Raw genomic sequence first — 20,720 nt, forward strand, 5'->3', positions numbered from 1 at the left:
CTGCCCCTGCCCCTCCTCCCTTAAAATAAATAAATAAATAAATTCTAAAATGAGAGAAAACAAGGGTGCCTCGCTGGCTCCCTTAGCTGGTGGAGCACGCAACTCTCGATCTCAGGATTGTGAGTTTGAGCCCTACGCTGGGAGCAGAGCTTACTTTAAACATTTTTTTTAATTAAAAAAAATAAAATGAGGGGCGCCTGGGTGGCACAGCGGTTAAGCGTCTGCCTTCGGCTCAGGACGTGATCCCGGCGTTATGGGATCGAGCCCCACATCAGGCTCCTCCGCTATGAGCCTGCTTTTTTTAGCTCTATTGGCATGTTTTATCTCACGATCTGGGAGCTATGAACATAGGTGCTCATTATATTATTCTTTGTCTTTCTGTAAGTATTTCATAAAATGTTTGAAAAAAATCAAAGGAAGAAATGAATAAAGCAGAATTAAGGAACAAATTTAATACACTAAGGAAATTCATATGGAGTAAGACAGCAGCTAATGGCAAGTGGATTATAACTCATCAGCTCCATCATCCTCTAGTTAACATCTTTTAAGAGTATCACTTCTATTAAAATGAAAGAAGGAAGAAAGTTTTACACATTTAGGAAATTCATGTGATTACCTAGGAAAGGAAAACCACAGCAAGCAAATGCTGTGATCTCTGAAAGAGAAAACAGTATCTGGTGGGTAACAGAGTTGTGAAACTCATTTTCTCTCTTCCTGTAGGCTACAAACTATTAAGTCTTGGTAAAACTATTTTCTAACTGGTCACGCTTCTCAAAACCAATGGCATTTGAAATAAGTTAGCACTAGACCTGAAGAGACATTCTGTATCCTCACTCTCTTCTAAATATGACGTGCTGCCAGCCATGTCCACTTGATATTCCTAGTCAACTGGACTTACAAGGCAGGGCTTCATTCTTTAAATAAATAATACTGTTTTTGAGCTAGATGGAAGAATCTACATAGTATAAACAAAAATAGTTTCCAAACTAACAATATATAATTAGCTTTAATACAAAAATTAGTATTTCTTATACCTTTAGGGAAACTCTAAGGATTATTAACAACCAGTACTAAAAGAATCTCTCAAGGAGGGGACTAATTACAAAAAAAAAAAAAGAGAGAAAGAGAGAGAGAAAGGTAGAATAGAAACAAGACTTGTAGAGATCTAAAACTGCACTGTCCAATGCAATACCAATCATGTGTGATTAATTAAATTTAAATGTAATCTAAATAAAATCTAATAAAACTTGAACTTTGGATTAAAAACACTCATAAAACTATGAATACCAAGGAACTTCTCTGGCATGATGCTTCCTCGACATGATAAAGAGCATTTATTGAAAAATACACAGCTAAAATCATAGACAGTGGAGAAAGACTGAAAACTTTCCCTCTAAGATAAGAAGAAAACGAGGATGCCCACTTCACCACTGCTATTCAACACTGTACTGTGAGTTCCAGCCAGAAAAACTGGGAAGGAGAAGGAAAACCATCTCTATTTGCAGATGACACAATCCTATGTATAGAAAATACCAGAGAATTTAAAAGAAAGCTACTAGAGCTAATAAACAAATTGAGTAAAGATGCAGTGTACAAAATCAACCAATTATCAGTTGTGTTTCTATACACCAACAATAAACAACCTGAAAAGGAAATTAAGAAAATAATTTCAGGGGTGCCTTGGTGGCTCAGTCAGTTAAGCATCTGCCTTCAAATCAGGTCATGATCCCAGGACCCTGGAATCAAGCCCTATGTCAGGCTCCCTGCTCGGCAGGGAGTCTGCTTCTCCCTCTCCCGCTACCCCTTCACCCGCTTGTGCTCTTTCTCTTTCTCTCAAATAAATAAATAAAATCTTAAAAAAAAAAAACACAAAAGACAAAAAACAAAAAGAAAAAAGAAAGCAAAATTCCATTTATAATCTTTTATTCTAAAAGAATAAAATACCTAGGAATAAATTTAACCACGAAGGTGAAAGATTTGTCCGATGAAAAGTATAAACCACTGCTGAAAGAAATTAAGAACTAATAAATGGGAAGACATCAGTATTCATGGATAGGAAAACTTAATACTGTTAAGATGTCAATAATACCCAAAGTGACCTAAAAATTCAACACAATCTCTATCAAAATTCCAATAGTCTTTTCCGCAGAAATGCAAAAGTCGATCCTCAAATTCGTACGGGATTACAAAAGACCCTGAAGAGCCAAAACCAAAACCAAACACTTCACAGTGAGAACAAAGGTGAAGGATTCATACTTCCTGAATTCAAAACTTACCATATAGTTTCAGGAATCAAAACAGTGTGGAACTGCTATAAGGACAGATATACAGACCAATGGAACAGAATTAGCTTTTGACAGAAGTGCCAGGCCCATTCGGGGCGGAGAGAATAGTCTCTTCAACAAATGGTGCTGAGACCACGGGATTTCCACGTGCAAAAGAATAAAGCTGGACCTCCAACCTGACATCGTGTACAAAAATTAACTTGAAATGGATCAAAGACCTAAATATAAGAGATAGACCCATACAATTCTTAGTAGAAAACACAGTAAATCTTCACAACCTTGAATTTGGTAATATATTCTTAGATATGACATGAACAAAAGAAAAAATAAATTGGAACTTTAAAAAATCAAAATCTTAGTACATAAAAGGACATTATCAAGAAAGTGAACAGACAGCCCACAGAAGGGGAGAAAATATTTTCAAATCATGCATTTAATGAAGGTTTAATATCCAGAATATATGAAGAACTAAAAACTCAACAATAAAAAGACCACCCAATAAAAAATGGCTAATGGACTTGAACAGATATTCCTCCACAGAAGATACACAGATGGACAATAAACACAGGAAAAGATGTTCAACATTATTGTTCATTAGGGAAATACAAATTAAAATCACAAAGAGGTACCACTTCGTACCTATGAGGACGGCTATAATTTTTTAAAAAGGGAGCAGGGGGGGAGGTGGAAGAGGACGGAATAAGTGTTGGTGAAGATGTGGAGAAATTGCTCATATCACTGGTGGGCAAAAATGATGCAACTAACTGCTGTGGAAGACAGTTTGGTGGCTCCTCAAAAAGCTAAACACAGAATTACCATGTGACCCAACAATTCCACCCCTAGATTTACACCACAAAACACTGAAAGCAGAGACTCAAACGAATAACTGTATGCCAATGTTCACTGTAACATTAATCACAACTGCCAAAGGTGGAAATAACCCATGTGTCAACGAACAGATGAGTCCAAGAACAAAATGTGGCCTACACACACAACGGCCATCGCAACATAACGGAACATAACAGTTCTGGGTAACATGCTACGACACGGATGAACCTTGAAAACATTATGGCTGAGGGAAATAATCAAGAAATAAAAGAACAAATATTGTGTGATTCCACTTATAAGAAATATCTAGAATAAGCAAATTCAGAAAGTAGAAGAGAGGAAACCGGAGGCTGTGGGAAAAGAAAAATGGGGGAGTTATTGTTCACTGGGTACAGAGTTTTGGTTTCAGGTGATGAAAATGTTTTGGAAATAAGATAGGGGTGATGGCCGCACAACTTTGTGAATGTAATTAGTGCCAGTGGACTGTACATTTTAAGATGATTAAAATGGTAGATTTTGTAGGCATATTTTACCACAATAAGGAAAAGTTAAAATGGCACATTTTATGTTAATACATTTTACCGCAGAGATATTTTTAATCAGTTCCTAAGTTTCACTAGCCACATTTTAAGTGCTCCATAGCCACATGTGGCTGGTGGCCACCAACCACCATAGTGTACAGCACAAATATAACACACCTGCAACACCACAGAAAATTCTATTAGCGCTTATCTAGAAGCCACCAGCTCTAAATGCAAGCTGATTAATACAGGAGGAAAACAGGGAGAAAACTGCACTCAAATAAAGAGCACTCTGCTCTAGAGGTCGCCTCAGCATGCAGATTCATTTAAAAATCATAAATAAGAGGTAGCTGCATTCTTCTCTGGGCAAAGGAAGAATATGTGGGCCCAGCACATTCTCCAAAGGTTTTAAGAAGAGAAGTTCTAGAAATTAGGGGAATAGGCAACAAATAAAATAATGGAAAGAAACTGTGACCTGAGTCATAAATAACAGTTTTGGATCTATCTTCTCTGGGTTTTGGTTTCCTCACATCTATAAAAACAGGGGGTTCCATTAGAGGTTTTCTCACATCCTTCTAGGCCCCCAAGTAGATAAGTCCAAATTCTTAACTTTCTGATCTCATGGGTATATTAAAAAAAAAAATGAGGGAAGACTGCCTAACTAAGTAATTTTTTAAGGATCAGCCTAAAAGATTAAAAATAAAAGTCAAACGGGTTAAACTCCAGTTGTGCTCGACACCTGCTACACACTAGAATCAATTGGGGACTTAAAAAATATGCCAGAGCCCATGCTTTGACCCCACATCAACTGTAGTTGAGTCTCTGGGGTGGTGCCCAGGCATTTGGAGTTTTTAAAAGCTCCCTAAAATATTTTGATGAAAAAAGAGGGTTAAGAACCACTATGCTAGACTATAAGCAATTGCACACTTCAGGCAAGAAAAAAAATAGAAAACACTTCCCTCTTCCCTTGTCAGGCCACCAAAACTACACCCAAACAGATGACAACTGACACGATGGGGGTTCTGGTATATTACAAATACAAATCCTCTGATTTTGATTTTTATGATCCAGGAGAATATCTGTCTCAAAAAGAGCCAAGCAGAGAAGAAATGGTGTATTACTAACATAAGAATCTTGAAATGAATTTTCATGTATTGAAAAAAAGAAGCCCATCGTAAAAAATCTAAATGCTAGGTTTTCTAGTTAAAGCTCATAGAAGGAAAAGAAGTACGCATAAAAAAGGAATATTTCTTACAGGCTGAAAGCTAGCATTCTTTTATTTTTTCGAGAGAGTATGTGCATGTGCAAGAGAGGGGAGGTGGGGGGCGGTGGGCAGAGGGAAAGGGAGAAAGAGAATCTCAAACAGGTTCCACGCCAACATAGAGACCGATGTGGGGCTCGATCTCACAAACTGACAAAAACCTGAGCTGAACTCAAGACTCAGATGCTTAACTGACTGAGCCACCCAGGCGCGCGTGAAAGTTAGCATTCTAAAAGAGTCAGACACCAGGGAGTAAGCAGCTGTCTGTGAGATAAAACCACAGGGCACAGCTGCTTTGAAACCTTTCTACCAGTAGCCTGCCGAGGGGACCCACCTTTACTACTTGTTACAATAGTTAAATAAAACAAAAAAATTAAACTTCAATGATTCAGAGGTAGACAACAGAGTGGGAAGGTAAAGGAAAAACTGTTTCCCAAAAGTCGCTAATGAAGATGATGACAAATATTTCCTGGCAGGCTCTAAGAACTTTCCAGATACTATCTCACCTTGTGAGGTATATACCATTAACATTTTATGGTTAAGGAAACCAGGAGATAGAGGTTAGAAAATATGGTCTAAGTCACACAGCTGGGAGTAAAAGAGGTAGGATCTAAACCCAGGAAGTCTGATTCCAGAGTATGTGCTCTTGACTAGGACACCCGGCTGTCTCTCTCTCTGCACCACTCTGGTTATCTATGTAGGCATAAGTGTCTGTGGCTGACTGAAGACAGACGGAGCTACAGATAATAAAGGAGACGAGGGGGAGAAGGGAATAGAGCAATGCATCAGAGTAGTATGCTCGGGAAGACAGGCTAAAGGATGGGACTCTGAGATACGTACCTGAGGAAAGGGGGAATTACAAATTTTCCCTAATTCTCTTAGCCTGAACTGTAATGTATATGCCACATTTCTAAGATGCAGACATAAGGTGAATGAAGTAAAGGACAAAGGAGAAACACTAGGTATTTAAACTTAGAATCTGGGAATGAGGAGCAATAATAATAATAGGGAGACAGAGCTCTGTATCAATGCAGAAATATTCAGAGGGAAATAAACAGCTTTGCCTGAGGGGCAGAAGTTTTTCAGTTCATTAGGAAAGTACATTTCCTCTAGCAGAAGATAGTTAGAACACGTCGATAGGCAATATGAACACCACAGTCACCACAGAAGTATATCCCAAACTGTAAGCAAGTAAACTTGATGTTCTGGTTTATCAACTCAATGAGTTTGCTTAGGTGAGGGGCTGAAACAGCTTTTAGGTCTCTAAGCATGATAGAACACATTCATAGCATAACTGCAGTATCTTTAAAGCTCAACCAAACCCACTCCCCCCCAAGCTAGTCAGATGAATTTTACAAAAATCTTCAAACCTAATTGTAGACACATAAGTCAGCATTCTTTCTCACCTGAACATTTTCCCCAAGTGAAAGAAATGGGAGTTCCAACAAACCTATTCCTAAACCATGAAATGGGCATGCAGCAGATAGGAAAGGACCTAAAATAAAAGGGCCATGATAAACTATAAACTAATAATAAATCTGGAAGTAAATTAAGGTTTGGCTACACTCCAGGCTAAAAACAAAACCGTACTGGGAAAGAAAAAGGCACACGTCAGGATGACCTTATCATTTCTTGTTTTTATTATTTGTTGTTAAACAACAAATATAAAAAGAGGCAGCAGGTCCATCATTATAGGGACCAAATACAATCTTTTTAACATGTAAACCAAACATAAAAGCTAAAGATACCCCTGATTTGTAAATGGGTACCTTGTGCTCATTAAGTGTTGGACAAGCAGACTAAACCAGTCATTGAGATCTGGAGCTTCTCAGGAATACGCTCAGGTTGCAGAACTGCTGTGGGAAGATTAATATAACAAGGGACTCACTGCCAAAAAGATGAAATGTGAGAGATGTAAAGAGTTCTCCAGCTTATGAAGAATTTTTCCAACTCACGCAATTAAATTGAAGCCTCTTTCTTGACAAGGCAAGATACTAAGCCAGAGGGCAGATCTCGTAACACATATCTGAACTATTGAAGCAAGTAACTGAGAGCCTTCCCTAGAGATAGATAAAAGCAATATACTTCCGTGGACACTGGAATACAAGAAACAAGAATCCAAAACTTTTCAAAGGATACGGTCTGTACCAGGAAACAACGTTCTTCCAGTCAACAGCTCGGCCATTATGCATCCCACTGACCAAATATCAACTGGCAAAATTAAAGAGAAAAGGGCATATGATATCACTGTTATCATACTTGACCACAAATGGAACTATAACTAGAGGTGAAATACTCAAATTAATATATAATACATCCAAGTTTCAACAATCATACTCTTCTTTATAGAAGCAAGCCTATTAAGACATTTACCCGACTAAAGGGCTTCTTAGGTAGGACGTCAAAACATAGTTAAAGCAAGAGAAACAAGCTGCTCGCAAAGGGGCACAGATTCTTATTGGTAGGAATGGTAGATTCTCCAAAGTAATGTGGAGAGGTTAAAACTGAACCCATTGTCTTCAGGTGGAAGTACTCACAGAATATGTTGGAAATCTAAATAAGTAAAAACCCAACTGCTAAATCACAAAGTTTGAAAGCTGTGTAAAAAAACCCCACTTTCTATCTGAATACCTGAAATATTTCCTGTAGACTTTAAAAGGATCACTGGGTGGGGGGGAAAAAGATGTTTCCTCCCACTCCCATCATCTCCACTTCTGAGAATCCCAAATACCCCCAACGTCGTGACTAATAAGGTGCTAAATAACCAATAAAAGCAATACCTGTCTGGTTGTAATGCATCCAGTTCAGCATGATCTCAGGAGCCCTGTACCACCTGGTGGCCACATAGCCTGTCATTTCATCATCTGTATGTCGGGCCAGTCCAAAATCCAAGATCTAAGGGAGAGAAGAGAAATCAGGCACTGGAACAGTCAAGCTCCTAAGACTTATAAAGCAGGAGGGGAAAAAACTCTAATGCCTTAGAAAAAGGAAGAACAATATAGTACTTTCATAAACATACTTCCTAGTCCATGCTTAGAATGTATGATAAATGCAGCAAAAACTTTAAAAAATAAAATTACAAAAAGCTAAACAAAAAATGCTACTCCTAGGGATTTACCCCAAGAGAAATAAAAACATACATCCACCCAAAGGCTTGAATATGAATATTCATAGCAGCTGTACACAGCCCCAAACTAGAATTAAAGCAAACGTCTATCAACAGGTAGATGGATAAACAAATTGTGGCATATTCATAAAATGAATACTACTCAATACAACACAGATTTCAAAATATTATACTGAGCATAAGTTAGATACACACACAAATACTGTAGGATTCCATTTATATGAAATTCCAGACAAAATAAATCTATTCTAAGTGTCAACGAGCACATCAGTGGTTGTCAGAAGCCAGAATTAGGGGTAGTGGAAGGGTGGGGGCGGAGGACTGGCTAGGAAGGAGCACAAGGCAACTTTCTGAAGTGATAAACTGTTTTTATTTTAATTGTGTTGGTGGTTAAATGGATATAAAAATTTTGCCAAGCATACACTTAAAATGATGCATTTTATTATATTTAATTATGTTTAAAGATTAAGAAGAAGAAAAAACATTCCAGAGCTGCTTGCTCTCTACAGACTACCTACATTCTATTTGAATTATTTTGAATGAGTGGCTTCTGCCATTTTTCTCTTAGGAAACTGATCTAGTAATTATTTCTTCAGGATTGCTTACTTGATATTCAGATTATACTTTTCCTTTATTATAACTTATAAATTAAATTTCTTACTTAACTTTACTTTAAAATGAAAACAAGATACCTGATGCCATCTTCAATGTCCTGTAAACTAAAACTTACGAAGTCTGTGGTTCAAATTTCAAAATCTGATATTCCTAAGGACGGTATGAGTTTTCAGATAAAAAGTTCCATTACTGGAACTGTTTCATTACTCTGCCTGGTTAGCCAAACATAAAATTACACATCGAAACAAACAATTACCAGTGTCTCTTCATCTCACCTTCAGCTCACAGTCTTCATTCACAGCTAGATTACTAGGTTTTAGGTCCTAGGAAGCAAGTACAGAGAGGACACGATCAACATCATGATACATGGTAGGTTTTCTCCCTACAGGTAATGACGAAGATCCAAACATGAAGGTAAGACTTTATCCAGCCATCAGTGATCTCCATCTATAGTCATAGCTAGTCTTAATTAGCCTTAAAAAACTAAAAACTATACATCTTCTTTCTTTAATCAGTTTAAACCTAAAGCAAAGTTAGAATCAATCAATAGTTCCATCGCTAAAGTAAATTCAGATTAGGATTTTGGCTGAATGCCAGTTCTCTCCACTTCAGTACCCCCCTCCTCCCCAAATAATTTAATCAAAATCACAATACATTACCCTGTGAATTATGTCAGCTGAATGTATATACTGTGAAAGAGAAAAGTCAGTTAATCAAAAAGTTATCTCCAAACTCTTACAGTCATATGACATAGTTGAAGTATATTTTCATGAGCCAATAAGAACTGCTAGTATTAAATAATGGGATTAGAAATGGGAACAAGTAATTAACAGTAATCTGTTCATTTATACATATCTACAATGATTTCTATACCATCAACTCTACTGATAGAGTTGAGGCATGAGTTAAACAGAGCTTTCAACCTGTTTTCTGGTGGGTGTTATGGAGCTCAATAAGGACTCAAAGCCGCTAAATGTCAAAGGTGGCTTAATTTTAAAACATTACTTACCTGCCCCTCCCACAAATAAATTAGGCTCCTTGAGGAGGTTTTTAAAGTTTCAACATGACACTGACCAGATATTAGATTATATCAAGAAATTATTACTACTCTTTAGATGTAAGAATGAAGTCCTGAGCTCTTGGACATACATACTGAAATATCTATGGGTGGAATGACAATATGTCTGGACCTGCCTTAAAATAATCCAGGGATTGAGGAATACAAAAGAAACAAGATTTGCCCATATGTTGGTAACTGTGGTCACTGAGTAAACATAGGGGTTCACTACACTGATGTACTTGTGATTTTGTGAGTGTTTAAAATTTTCCATAAGAAAAGTTTTTTCCCCCTCCCTTTTCTTAAGCCTTGGAATGGAGAAAGGAAGAACATACCTTGAGACCTCGGAGAATCTGGTAGATGAGGAACTGAACATGGTCATCTGTAAGCTTCTGACATTTCACAATGTTGTTCAGATCTGCTCCCATGAGATGGGTCACCAGATACCTAGAAATTAATGGAGAGTTACACAACAATCCAGAACCCCTATGAAAGCTCTTATCTTCATAAGACTTCCAAAAGTTTTTAAGAAGAGGCCACTCCTAAATGGCAACCTACTGAATAGAAGATATTTGCAAACGACATTATCTGATAAAGGGTTAGTATCCAAAATATATAAACTGATACAACTCAATACCCAAAAACCAAATAATCCAATTAAGAAATGGGCAGAAGACATGAACTGACATTTCTCCAAAGAAGACATACAGACGGCCAACAGACACATGAAAAGATGCTCAACGTCACTTATCATCAAGGAAATGCAAATCAAAACTACAATGAGATATCACTTTACACCTGTCAGAATGGCTACAATTAAAAACACAAGAAACAACCAGTGTTGGTGAGGATGTGGAGAAAAAGGAACCCTCTTGCACTGTTGGTGGGAATGCAAAATGGTGCAGCTGCTGTGGAAAATGGTATGGAGGTTTCTCAAAAAATTGAAAATACAACTACTCTACAATCCAGTAATTGCACTATTGGGTATTTACCCCAAAATATAAAAGCACTAATTCAAAGGGATACATGCACCCCTATGTTTACTGTGGCACTATTTACAATAGCCAAACTACGGAAGCAGGCCAAGTGTCCATCGATAGATGAATGGATGAAGATGTAGTGTGTGTGTGTGTGTGTGTGTGTGTGTGTGTAACGGAATATTACTCAGCCATAAAAAAGAATGAAATCTTGCCATTTGCAACAGCATGGATGGAGATAGAGAGTATAATGTTAAGCGACATAAGTCAGTCAAAGACAGATACTATATGACCTCATTCATATGTAAAACATAAGAAAGAAAACAAATGAACAAGGGGGGGGGGCAGAAAGAGAGAGACAAACCAAGAAACAGACTCTTACCTACAGAGAAGATATCTATACAAACCAGACAAGAGGTGGGTGGAATGATGGGTGAAATAGGTGATGGGGATTAAAAAGTACAGTTATCATGATGAATAAAATAAAATAAAATAAAATAAAATAAAATAAAATAAAATAAGTCACCCAGTAAGTGCCACAGTGATAGCTAAAAACTTAATAACTACTCATGGGGGCTCATTTTTAACACCCCTATCCTAACTTTACCACCTACCATCTATTTTTCTAAAAATTTCTATACTCGTTCCTACTTGATATTAGTTTTTTATCTAAAGAGAAAAGAAAAAAGCAAAGATGAAAATTAGAATGATGTATGTGTTAGTATCCGTTTTTTAAAAAAGTGTCGTTGCATGAGAAATATGCAGGGCTACTAAATGCACTGCTGTAATAAAGTATCTTGGATTTTTAAATCTATCATTATATTTCCACCTCATTATAAACCAAGTTGTAGACTCTAAAATCGTTATCTTTAAATTTTCAAATTATAATTCTCCTTTTTTTAAGATTCACTGGCAAAAGGATATTGTTCACTGACAATATTCCTGCATTTACTTTAAAGGAAGGAAGAACATTATCTATAAGCAAGACAGAACCTCTCCTCACAGGTGTGGTGCTGGTTATTAATCCTACGTGGTCAGATTAGGGAACAATTACATTCAAGTCCAACAGGTTCACCATGGATATTCTAGATGCAATGCCTTACCCACTCATTACTGTATTACACAGCCATGGGAACATAAAAACCAGATCAGTACTAAAAAGGCTGAATTTTTAAAAAGCAGGTTAGGTTTTATCTACCATGTAAGAATCACTACGCATTCCTGAGGCTGAATAATAATGTATACCAGCTGAGCTATAAAGAATGCTGATTTCATTTCATTTCCATTTTTATTTTTTATATAAATTGGAGGGAAAGAAACCAGGCTAGTAAATTTAAATCTACTATTAATATATTGTATAAATAAATATGTACAGACTTCTCTACACACACACACACACACACTATATTATTATTTAAATTTCCTCAAAAAGGAATTGAATTTTTTTCTGTTTCATAATTTCCCTGTTGGGATGATATGGTCAGTTCCCAATTTCACAAAGATCAACAGAACTTAGCCTAGATGTAAAATTAAGGTTTTAGCATTTCATACTTTTAAAGCTTGCACAATTCAACTGCCTTGAGGAAAGGGCAGAGTCTAAATGTAACTTAAAGAAAAAACTGGACTGTCTGAAATGTTTCATGGAGGTAATTCTCTTGTAAGAGATGTTTCAAGCTGAACACAACATAACCAGAGGCAGTCAGTGTGTATTCTGTGCCAAGCACTATTTATGATGCCTGTGTCTCATGGTCTCTTCCCGACAACTCTGTAAGGTTAAGTTCCATTAGCGCTCCCATTGCATTGATGAGGAAACAAGAGACAGAACAAGGATATGTAACCTGCTCAAGTTTTAGAGTGGTAATGTCAGGGGTGGAATCGAAAACTGTCTGCTCTCAGGACCATTCATGTTCTTAATCACAGCACACACTGCCTCCAAATTCTTCCAGATGACTTCAAATTTAAGTCAAGAGAATGATCTTTTTTAAAAAAGTTTTGTAAGTATCACAATAATCTGGGAAGCAGTATCTCCAGATAATTTCCGTAGTAATTCTCAATACTTACTATCAAAGTTAATCTTTAACGAAAGAAGAAAGCTGGCAAAAACCTAGCAATATTCCATTAATCACAGTCACTGAAGTTTTTAACACCAACTGACACATAATCTGACAAATAAGAGAATGTTGCCAATAACTGGTTAATGTTTTGAAATCAGAACTTCTCCCAGAAGATCTAGTATAATGGTTGCCATATCCATATCAATTATGACAAATTGCAAAGCTTAGGCTGAGGAAGAGAGAATCTGATTTCTATTTCATAAGTGTGTTTTGCATAAAATTACATTTTATGACTTTGGATAGTACAAGGATTATTCTCTCAACTTTAAAAAATAATTTTAAAGAGAAAAGGTAAAGAAATTGTTCTAGATGATTCCACTTAGAATCTATTAATTTGTCTTGAAATAAAACCTAAAAATCTTAACTAATAGGTCTGTGCTAGTTTACAAACATGTTAAGCAGTATTACCAATGCAACCATAGTAACTTCAAGTATAATTACCGTGTTTAAATGGTTACCAGTAGGGGCGCCTGGGTGGCTCAGTAGGTTAAGCATCTGCCTTCAGCTCAGGTCATGATCCTGGGGTCCTGGGATCAAGCTGTGTCGACCTGTGTCAGGCTCCCTGACGAGCAGGGAGCCTGCTTTTCCCTTTCTCCCCACCCCCCAACTCGTGCTCTCTTGCTATTTCTCTCTCTCTCAAATACATAAATAAAATCTTAAAAAAAATAAAATAAATAGTTACCCATGACTTAAAGCCTACACAGCCAGAAGACCACTGATCGCACAGTCTGAGAAAAAAAGAGCATGCTTTTAATTAGAATATTCCACCACTGTCCCCATCAGAAACCACATCCACTTTATCACTAAAATTTCCAGACAGAGGGTGAGACTGTCAATACAAAAACATGATGTAAGGATATAAGATTAATCGGTCGAAATGGTAGTAACTGTCAAGCATTGCCACCAGGCTACAATGAAGTAAACTGAAAAGCATTATTCATGGCTGAAGTGTCTTGCAGGAACTAACCTAATGACTGTATGCCATTTCCACGACTCCCAAAGACCAATCTGCAACCACCAATTGTCAAATTCCAACTCATCACATATAGAAAGGGTTCCAAAAATAAATCTTCCAACAGTGGACAAAAGCAAGCATCACACAAAGTTACTGAATGTTTATGGAAGTGGTATGAACTTTTAAATAGTGAACAAGGGAGTGAGAGGAAAATACAGATGAGCACATTTTAAATAAGTCAATTCCAAAAAGAGCATTCACGGATAACCACGTAATTTCTACAGCATTTGTCTCTGGAAAGCAATTTAATTACATTTGAGTAAAGACGTAACTACTATTGTCAGTGTTCCTAACACCTCAAACAAATCAACGGAGGTTTGACTTAAGAACAGCTGGAATGCTATCTAGTTCTCCCGTCTTTTTTTTCCCTCCTTGTTTATCTTTAAGCTAGAAAGGAAAATCAAATGTAGAACAATTATGATGGACTTTTCGAAGGAACGGGTACCACAGATTTGGGGCCCAAGTCTAGTCAGGATTCTAAAATACCTAGTTTCTTCAACCCGAGTTGGGCAAAGAAATATACTGAAAGTTTTCTTTCAGAAAAGGAACATTTGACAATATAAAAAAACATTTATTTTGGGGTAAGAGAGAGATTTTCCCCAAATAACAAGATGAATTACAGTTACACTATTTCAATAATTTATAATTCAGCCAGTCACAAAGAATGAGGCCTATATAACCACTTTTCTCTTTAAATGAGAAGCTGAGGCACAAGTGGAGTGGAAAAAATATGATAAATCTTAAAAATTCAAATGACAAGTTCCTTTTGGCTAGAGAGTGAGACAAGGATACCACACAAGCTCAGACTGTGCAATCTGTAAAGACAGTGATAAAGTGACTGCTTCACAGATGAAGACAGACTTACAAGGGACCTCCCCCCGCCGCCCCCAGTGTGTGAGAGGGAAAGGAAAGAATGTATTTTAGCATAATATGCAGTTGCATTTACACCTAAAGAAGGGCTATCAAAATGAATATTTGAGCAGTTCTCCATGGTAACTTTAATGAGTCTACATTTCAGCTCCGTGTCCTCAACACCTTCTATCTGCAGCTCAAAGGCACACAGCATCTGCCAGCCATGCCCACAAATTCCTGAGGTCCCAGCTGAGGGCCTCTGCCTCTGAGCTTGACAGTGGTTAACCATATCCAGAAGGCTCTGGAAGAGGTCTGCTGGGCAGCAGGACTGCTGCTGCTGCTAAGAGGCCTCCTGTTGGACTGGAGACCAGGAGCCAAAATAATGTCCAGAAGCAAAAATCCACTGGTGCGTCAGCAAAGCAGGATGTTTGGCCTGTCAGCTTCATCCTTCCCCCTCTGAGCTATTCTGAGGACCTCCCACCGCAGCTGCAGGCCACGAGAGCAGAGAGATAATGTAGGACAAGATGACCATGCTTATGATGGCAAAGAACATCAGGATGAAAATATCCAGCATTATGGAGTCCTTAGCCAAGGAGGCCTCTGGATTCCAGGCAAATGTGAGCTGTGAGCACAGAGGCTGCAGCTAGTGGAGAGAAATGGCTCCCTATTCTCCCTTCCCTACTCCCATCTTTAAAAATGAATTAAGTAGGGGCACCTGGGTGGTACAGTCAGTTAAGCCTTGGACTCTTGGTTTGGGCTTAGGTTGTGATCTCAGGGTCGTGAGATGGGGCCCTGCATCAGGCTCCACACTCAGCAGGGAAGGGAGTCTGCTTGAAATTCTCTCTCTCTTCCCCTCTCCTTCTGCCCCTCCCCCCCCAAATAAATAAATAAATAGTTAAATAAAAATGAGGTAAGTAAGTAGGACCTTATTACTTTAAAGGCTTAAAAGACTATTACATGGTCTGACACAAATCTCATTTTTCACTTTTCTTGTGAAGATGGTCTCCTTTAAATTTATTCAAACTTAAGGAGCACAAATTACCATTTTCACTTTCTACCCTACGATCAAAAACGCAGAACTCTATAATAAATGGTTTTCAGTACTCTAGACAGCGCCCGTTCTAGAACTTCATTTATTAAGCACTTCTTGGACAACACCCAATTGTCAAGAGCCCTCCCCTACCACCTTTCTTTTTAAAGCATTATACGACCAGAAAAAAAAAAAAAAAAAAACTTATGTAGAAAAAAAAGCCTCTTTTCTATCTATAGATTGGCATGTTTACTACTGTCAGCCCTATTTGATAAAGCAATTACCAAAAAAAAGCAGAAAACATTTCCGTATTTAAACAAAGTATTTAAAATAATCACAGGGATTGACAATTTGTAACCACAAGGCTCTGAAATACATCAAGTGATCCTTGGGACTTGTTACAGTCTATTTGCAACACAGCAGCAGAGTAACTCTTTAAAAGTAAAAATCAGATCATGTCACTTTTCTCCTCAAAAGCCTTCCCTTTTCATTTAGAATAAAGATAAAAACCCCTTCAATGGCCACTAAAGCCTTACATAATCCGGTACCCTGTCCTCAGTTATCTCTCTGCCCTCATCGTCCACTTCTCTCTGCTGTTCACATTCAGCTCCACACTGGCCTCCATGCTCCAGGCACACAGGCCCCTTGCTGCAATTCCAATTCAGCATGGGGGTCTTCCACCCCGGAACTTTTGCAGCGGCTGTTCCTTCTGGTTGGAAGGCTTTCCCCCCAGATATCCATGGGTCTAATTCCTCTCCTCCTTCAAATGTTTGCTCCAAAATTCCCCTTCTCAATGAGGGGAAAAGCATTATTCATCTAAGCATTATTCAGTCTATCCTTGGCCACCCATTTAAAACTGCACCTCACCCCCTACCCTCACACTCCTAACTCCCCTTCCCTACTCTACCTTTTCTTTTTGTCCACAGCATTATTGCCTGCTAATATACTGTCAAATTTTTTGTATGCTCGCTGTTTATTGTTACCTACCTGTACAATGCTCAAGGAGGACAAAATTCTTTTTGTTCCTGTAGCAGCTAAAGGAACTAGAACGGTGCCTGGTAGATAGTAAGCACTCAATTACTACTGAACAGAATCAAATGACCCAGGACAACGCATATAGATATACTAGTAAGACCAAGCAAGACACATCTCATTGAAATACTCCTGCCAAAGATCTTCTGGTCAGCAGACCAGATGGTTCTAATGTAAGGAGTGAAAGCACCATTTAGCAGCCAAGTAGACAGCTTAGCCAGCTTATTGCACAACAAACTATTCTCCTCATCTGAAGCAAAGACTACTGAGAGGTGTCTTCTACATGACCCGCATCGACCAAACTAGACTCCTTAGTCTCCATATGGTAGAAAATTGAGTCTAGTTATATCCTGTATATCCTGTTACAGGATAAAAACAAAAAAAGCTAGTCAAAAGAGAATGCACTGAGCGAACTACAGGAAAACTAGACCATCAACCAGCTATAAACAAGACAGCACAAGGGTATTTCTTCTATCACTCCACCAATAAATATTAACCATTGAGCACTGGGGATGCAATGATAAACAGGATGAGAGGAAGGCATATATAAGCATAAAATAATAATAGAGCATGATTAGAACTGATTAGAACTAGAAAGGGAACGCCAAGGTGCTAGAGGGCCCCAACCCAGACTAGAAAGGGAACGCCAAGGTGCTAGAGGGCCCCAACCCAGACTTAGGAAGGAGTTAATGAGGGAAAGATTGAAGGATCCAAACTCTAAGCTAGACCCTGAAACGTCTCTACGTTTTGAAATCAGTTCATCTGAGAAAAGGGGGCATCTTACTGACATGTCAGACAAAACTCAGAGGTATTTTCTTAAAGGATGTGTAATTTATTCAGTTTTCAAGTGTACGTCAGTGAAGGTATCTACAAGGAGCTTCACCTCCTTCATCTTTCTCCCAGACTGATTCTCTTATATTACCTATCTTGGACACTCAGCCTATTTTCAAAGAATGAAAGTATGTCTGTAAGTCCGAACAATGAGGCTGGGTACTTCTTTCACAGTGATGGAGGAAAGCATTATTTCCAACTAGATAATGTTTATTTGCTAAATCAGGAAAACAATTCTTCTCTGCTATAAAAGTCAATCAATCAGAATTTACCTACAGTTTTTATCCAAATACAAAAGAAAAATCAATGGTTATCTATCTACTCCTTTAACATTCTCCATTAAATGCAAATCTCTTTTTCTGTACAATTTACATGTTTTCTTTATTTCTTTGACTGCCTGGAATAAATTTTAACCTCTACACCCATCCATATTTATCTGTTTCTTCAGATAGTTATTACCTTCTTCCTCCACTAAGTTTCTCTCATATTCTGATATCACTTTAACACCCTGTATGTTGCTTCCACATTACAAATTTGACTTGGTCGTTTAGCTGTTTTAGGCAAACATTTATGCTTCATCTCATTAATAACAGGCACCACATGCAACTGGAAGGCCTTTAGTTTTGATATCTTACACAGAACTGATCACAGTATTTACCCAATAAGAAGGGTTAGTAGACTTTTAAATAATAATCATAGCCCTGGATCAAGAAAAATGTGATCAGAAATAGATTTAGAACGAAAAGACCTGAGATGTGTGCAATTCGTAGGTGGTATTACAGAGTTGAGTTCATCTCTCTCAAGTGCAGTTTCCTCATCTGAAATCTCTAAGCACTAAAGATTCAACAAGGAAGGAAACAAACTCCCCACTCTACTACAGCATATAAGCCAGAGAGAGAAAAGACACAGTAACAAACATGGGATGGTAAACTGTGCTAAGAACCAAGTGGAGTTAGGAGCAGACCTGATAGCGGAGGCAGGTTGCAGCTATGGTGGTGAGGGGGAAAGAGCTCCTAGTGAAGAGACCCTTGAGGAGGGTCCTGAAAGAAACGAAGGAGCCAGTCGTGTGGATATGTGGGGAGAGTGTTCAGGCCCACCTTAGAAACCAGGGCAAAGGTCCTACTGAGAATGTGGATGTCTGTACTCAAGGAAGAATAGAGGCCAGAGTGGCTGGAATGCAGAGAGTGAATGGAAAGAATATAGACGGGGTCAGAGAGTACCCAGGAACAAATCATGGATCCTTCAGAACTGACCACACTGTCTTTTGTTTGATTATTTAAAATTTTCTTCTCTCGAGTGCTTGGGTGGCTCAGTCGGTTAAGCAGCTGCCTTTGGCTCAGGTCATGATCCCAGGGTCCTGGGATAGAGTCCTGCATCGGGAATCCCTGCTCAGCAGGGAGCCTGCCTCTCCCTCTGCCTGTGCTCCCCCCACTTGTACTCTCTTTCTCTGTCAAACAAATAAATAAAATCTTTAAAAATTTTTTAATTTAAATTTAAAATAAAATTTTAAAAAATTTTTCTTCTCTTCCAGTAGGAGTCTGAACTCTATCATCAGGGATCATGTTTATCTTATTTACTGCTACATTCCCCAGAGACTAGCCCTGTGCCTGGTACAGGTTGTGCATTCAAATACCCAAACACTGGGCACCCAAAAGCCAAAACACTGAATGAAATCAGGTTAAATGTAAATCCAGAAACTCCCTTTACCTATTCGGTATGCCCAGCAGCTTTTACATTGACATAAAAGGCTACACTGATTGGTTAAACCATCATTTTTATCAAACGTGACTCTAAACTAGGTGATAATCTGCCCACTGGTCTTCATGAAAACAATGGCGGCTGACCAACCCTGTTGGAAGGTCCTCTGCTAGATGGTAGAAGAATCCACAACTCTACTTCCATTTCTGTCTTCAAGAACTAAGGAGAGGTAAGGAACTCAGGTATGAGAAACCTGCAATGTCAAGTTGTAAAAAAATGGAAAAAGCGGTAAATAGTAGGGACAGACTGCCTTCCACTTAGATGACAATTCAGTTTTCCTAACATTTGAGGAAATAGTTTCCACTAAGTCCAAAAACTCTTCACTGCCTCCTAAGCTTGGTTAGAGAACCTCTATAGCCAAGAAAAGGCAACAGTGTTGCACAAAGGTGCAGCTTACTCTAGGGGTTAGGTTCTAAGACTGGCCATTTAAAATTTTTTGACTTCTATTGGTAACTAAATATTTGCAGCATGCATATGCATATATATGCCACCTCCTGCCAAATATTGCCATTTAGAAGCCAACAGAAATGTCCAAATGATTTCCAATCATTTAAAATGTCTAGTTATATCTCTACAAAATTTTGCTGTCTGTGCAACCACATCACACAGCAGTCACCAAGAACAACCTGATATATTCATCTTTTAATTTCACATTTTCCAAACAATATCGGTTAGATTCAGTAACTGCACGTTATTCCTAATGATCAAAACTCACTACCTATTGTTCCTTTCTTAAAAGTACAGTCTTATAAATGAAGTATGCAGAATGCCTATTAACCAAGAAGTTAAAAATTCAGTAAAAATTTGAATTGTATGATAAATGAAAAGTGCTAACTGAAACATAAAGGCACAAATACACACAACACATAATTAAGTTACTGTAAATATGAAAACTAGATATTTTATTAATTAGCATGAAAAGTTCATGTTCAAAATTATAGCCTGCTCCAAAACTGGCAGCCTGTAGAACCACTCTAGCCTTCAGCGTGTTTCATTTGGCCAGAATACATTTTTTGTTTGCTTGCTTGTTTTGTTTTAATGTCAATTTGAGTGCTTTTAGGAAGTGCAAGTATTCTGTTTCACCACAGATCCTACCATTTCCAGTTGTATAATACTGAGCCTCATTTACGTTATTTGTCTGACCCTAAAGGTATTTAAATTTGCAAACCTTGCAATTGTTGGTGAAGATGTTTGGCCTCTTATGCAAATTCTGAAATGACTTTGGAAAACACTGAAATAACCACAGTCCTGATAAGCGCTAATTTTCTTTCAGTGATACAAACATCATAGAAAAATAAACAATGAAACATTTTCGTAAGGCAACCTTAGGGTTACCACTCTATTTTCAGAGATCCACTTCAGGGGCGCCTGGGTGGCTTGGTGGGTTGAGCGTCCGACTCTTGATTTTGGCTCAGGT

General features: G+C 38.0%; 1 protein-coding gene across 3 annotated transcripts in view; it reads right to left on the reverse strand.

Annotated features, from left to right (window-relative positions):
• MAPK14 (mitogen-activated protein kinase 14) overlaps positions 1–20,720 on the reverse strand; it is a 72,108-nt gene that overhangs the window by 17,487 nt on the left and 33,901 nt on the right. For all 3 annotated transcript variants that reach the window (XM_040644699.1, XM_008693395.2, XM_040644700.1), the window contains exons 4-8: positions 10,030–10,141; positions 9,297–9,326; positions 8,913–8,960; positions 7,676–7,790; positions 7,035–7,106 (exon numbers count right to left, since the gene is read on the reverse strand). In XM_040644699.1, the coding sequence (XP_040500633.1) occupies positions 7,035–7,106; positions 7,676–7,790; positions 8,913–8,960; positions 9,297–9,326; positions 10,030–10,141 (377 nt within the window). The remainder of the gene's footprint in view (positions 1–7,034; positions 7,107–7,675; positions 7,791–8,912; positions 8,961–9,296; positions 9,327–10,029; positions 10,142–20,720) is intronic.

This window comes from Ursus maritimus, unplaced genomic scaffold, assembly GCF_017311325.1.
Source record: "Ursus maritimus isolate PB19 unplaced genomic scaffold, ASM1731132v1 scaffold_30, whole genome shotgun sequence".
Taxonomy (NCBI): Eukaryota; Metazoa; Chordata; class Mammalia; order Carnivora; family Ursidae; genus Ursus; species Ursus maritimus.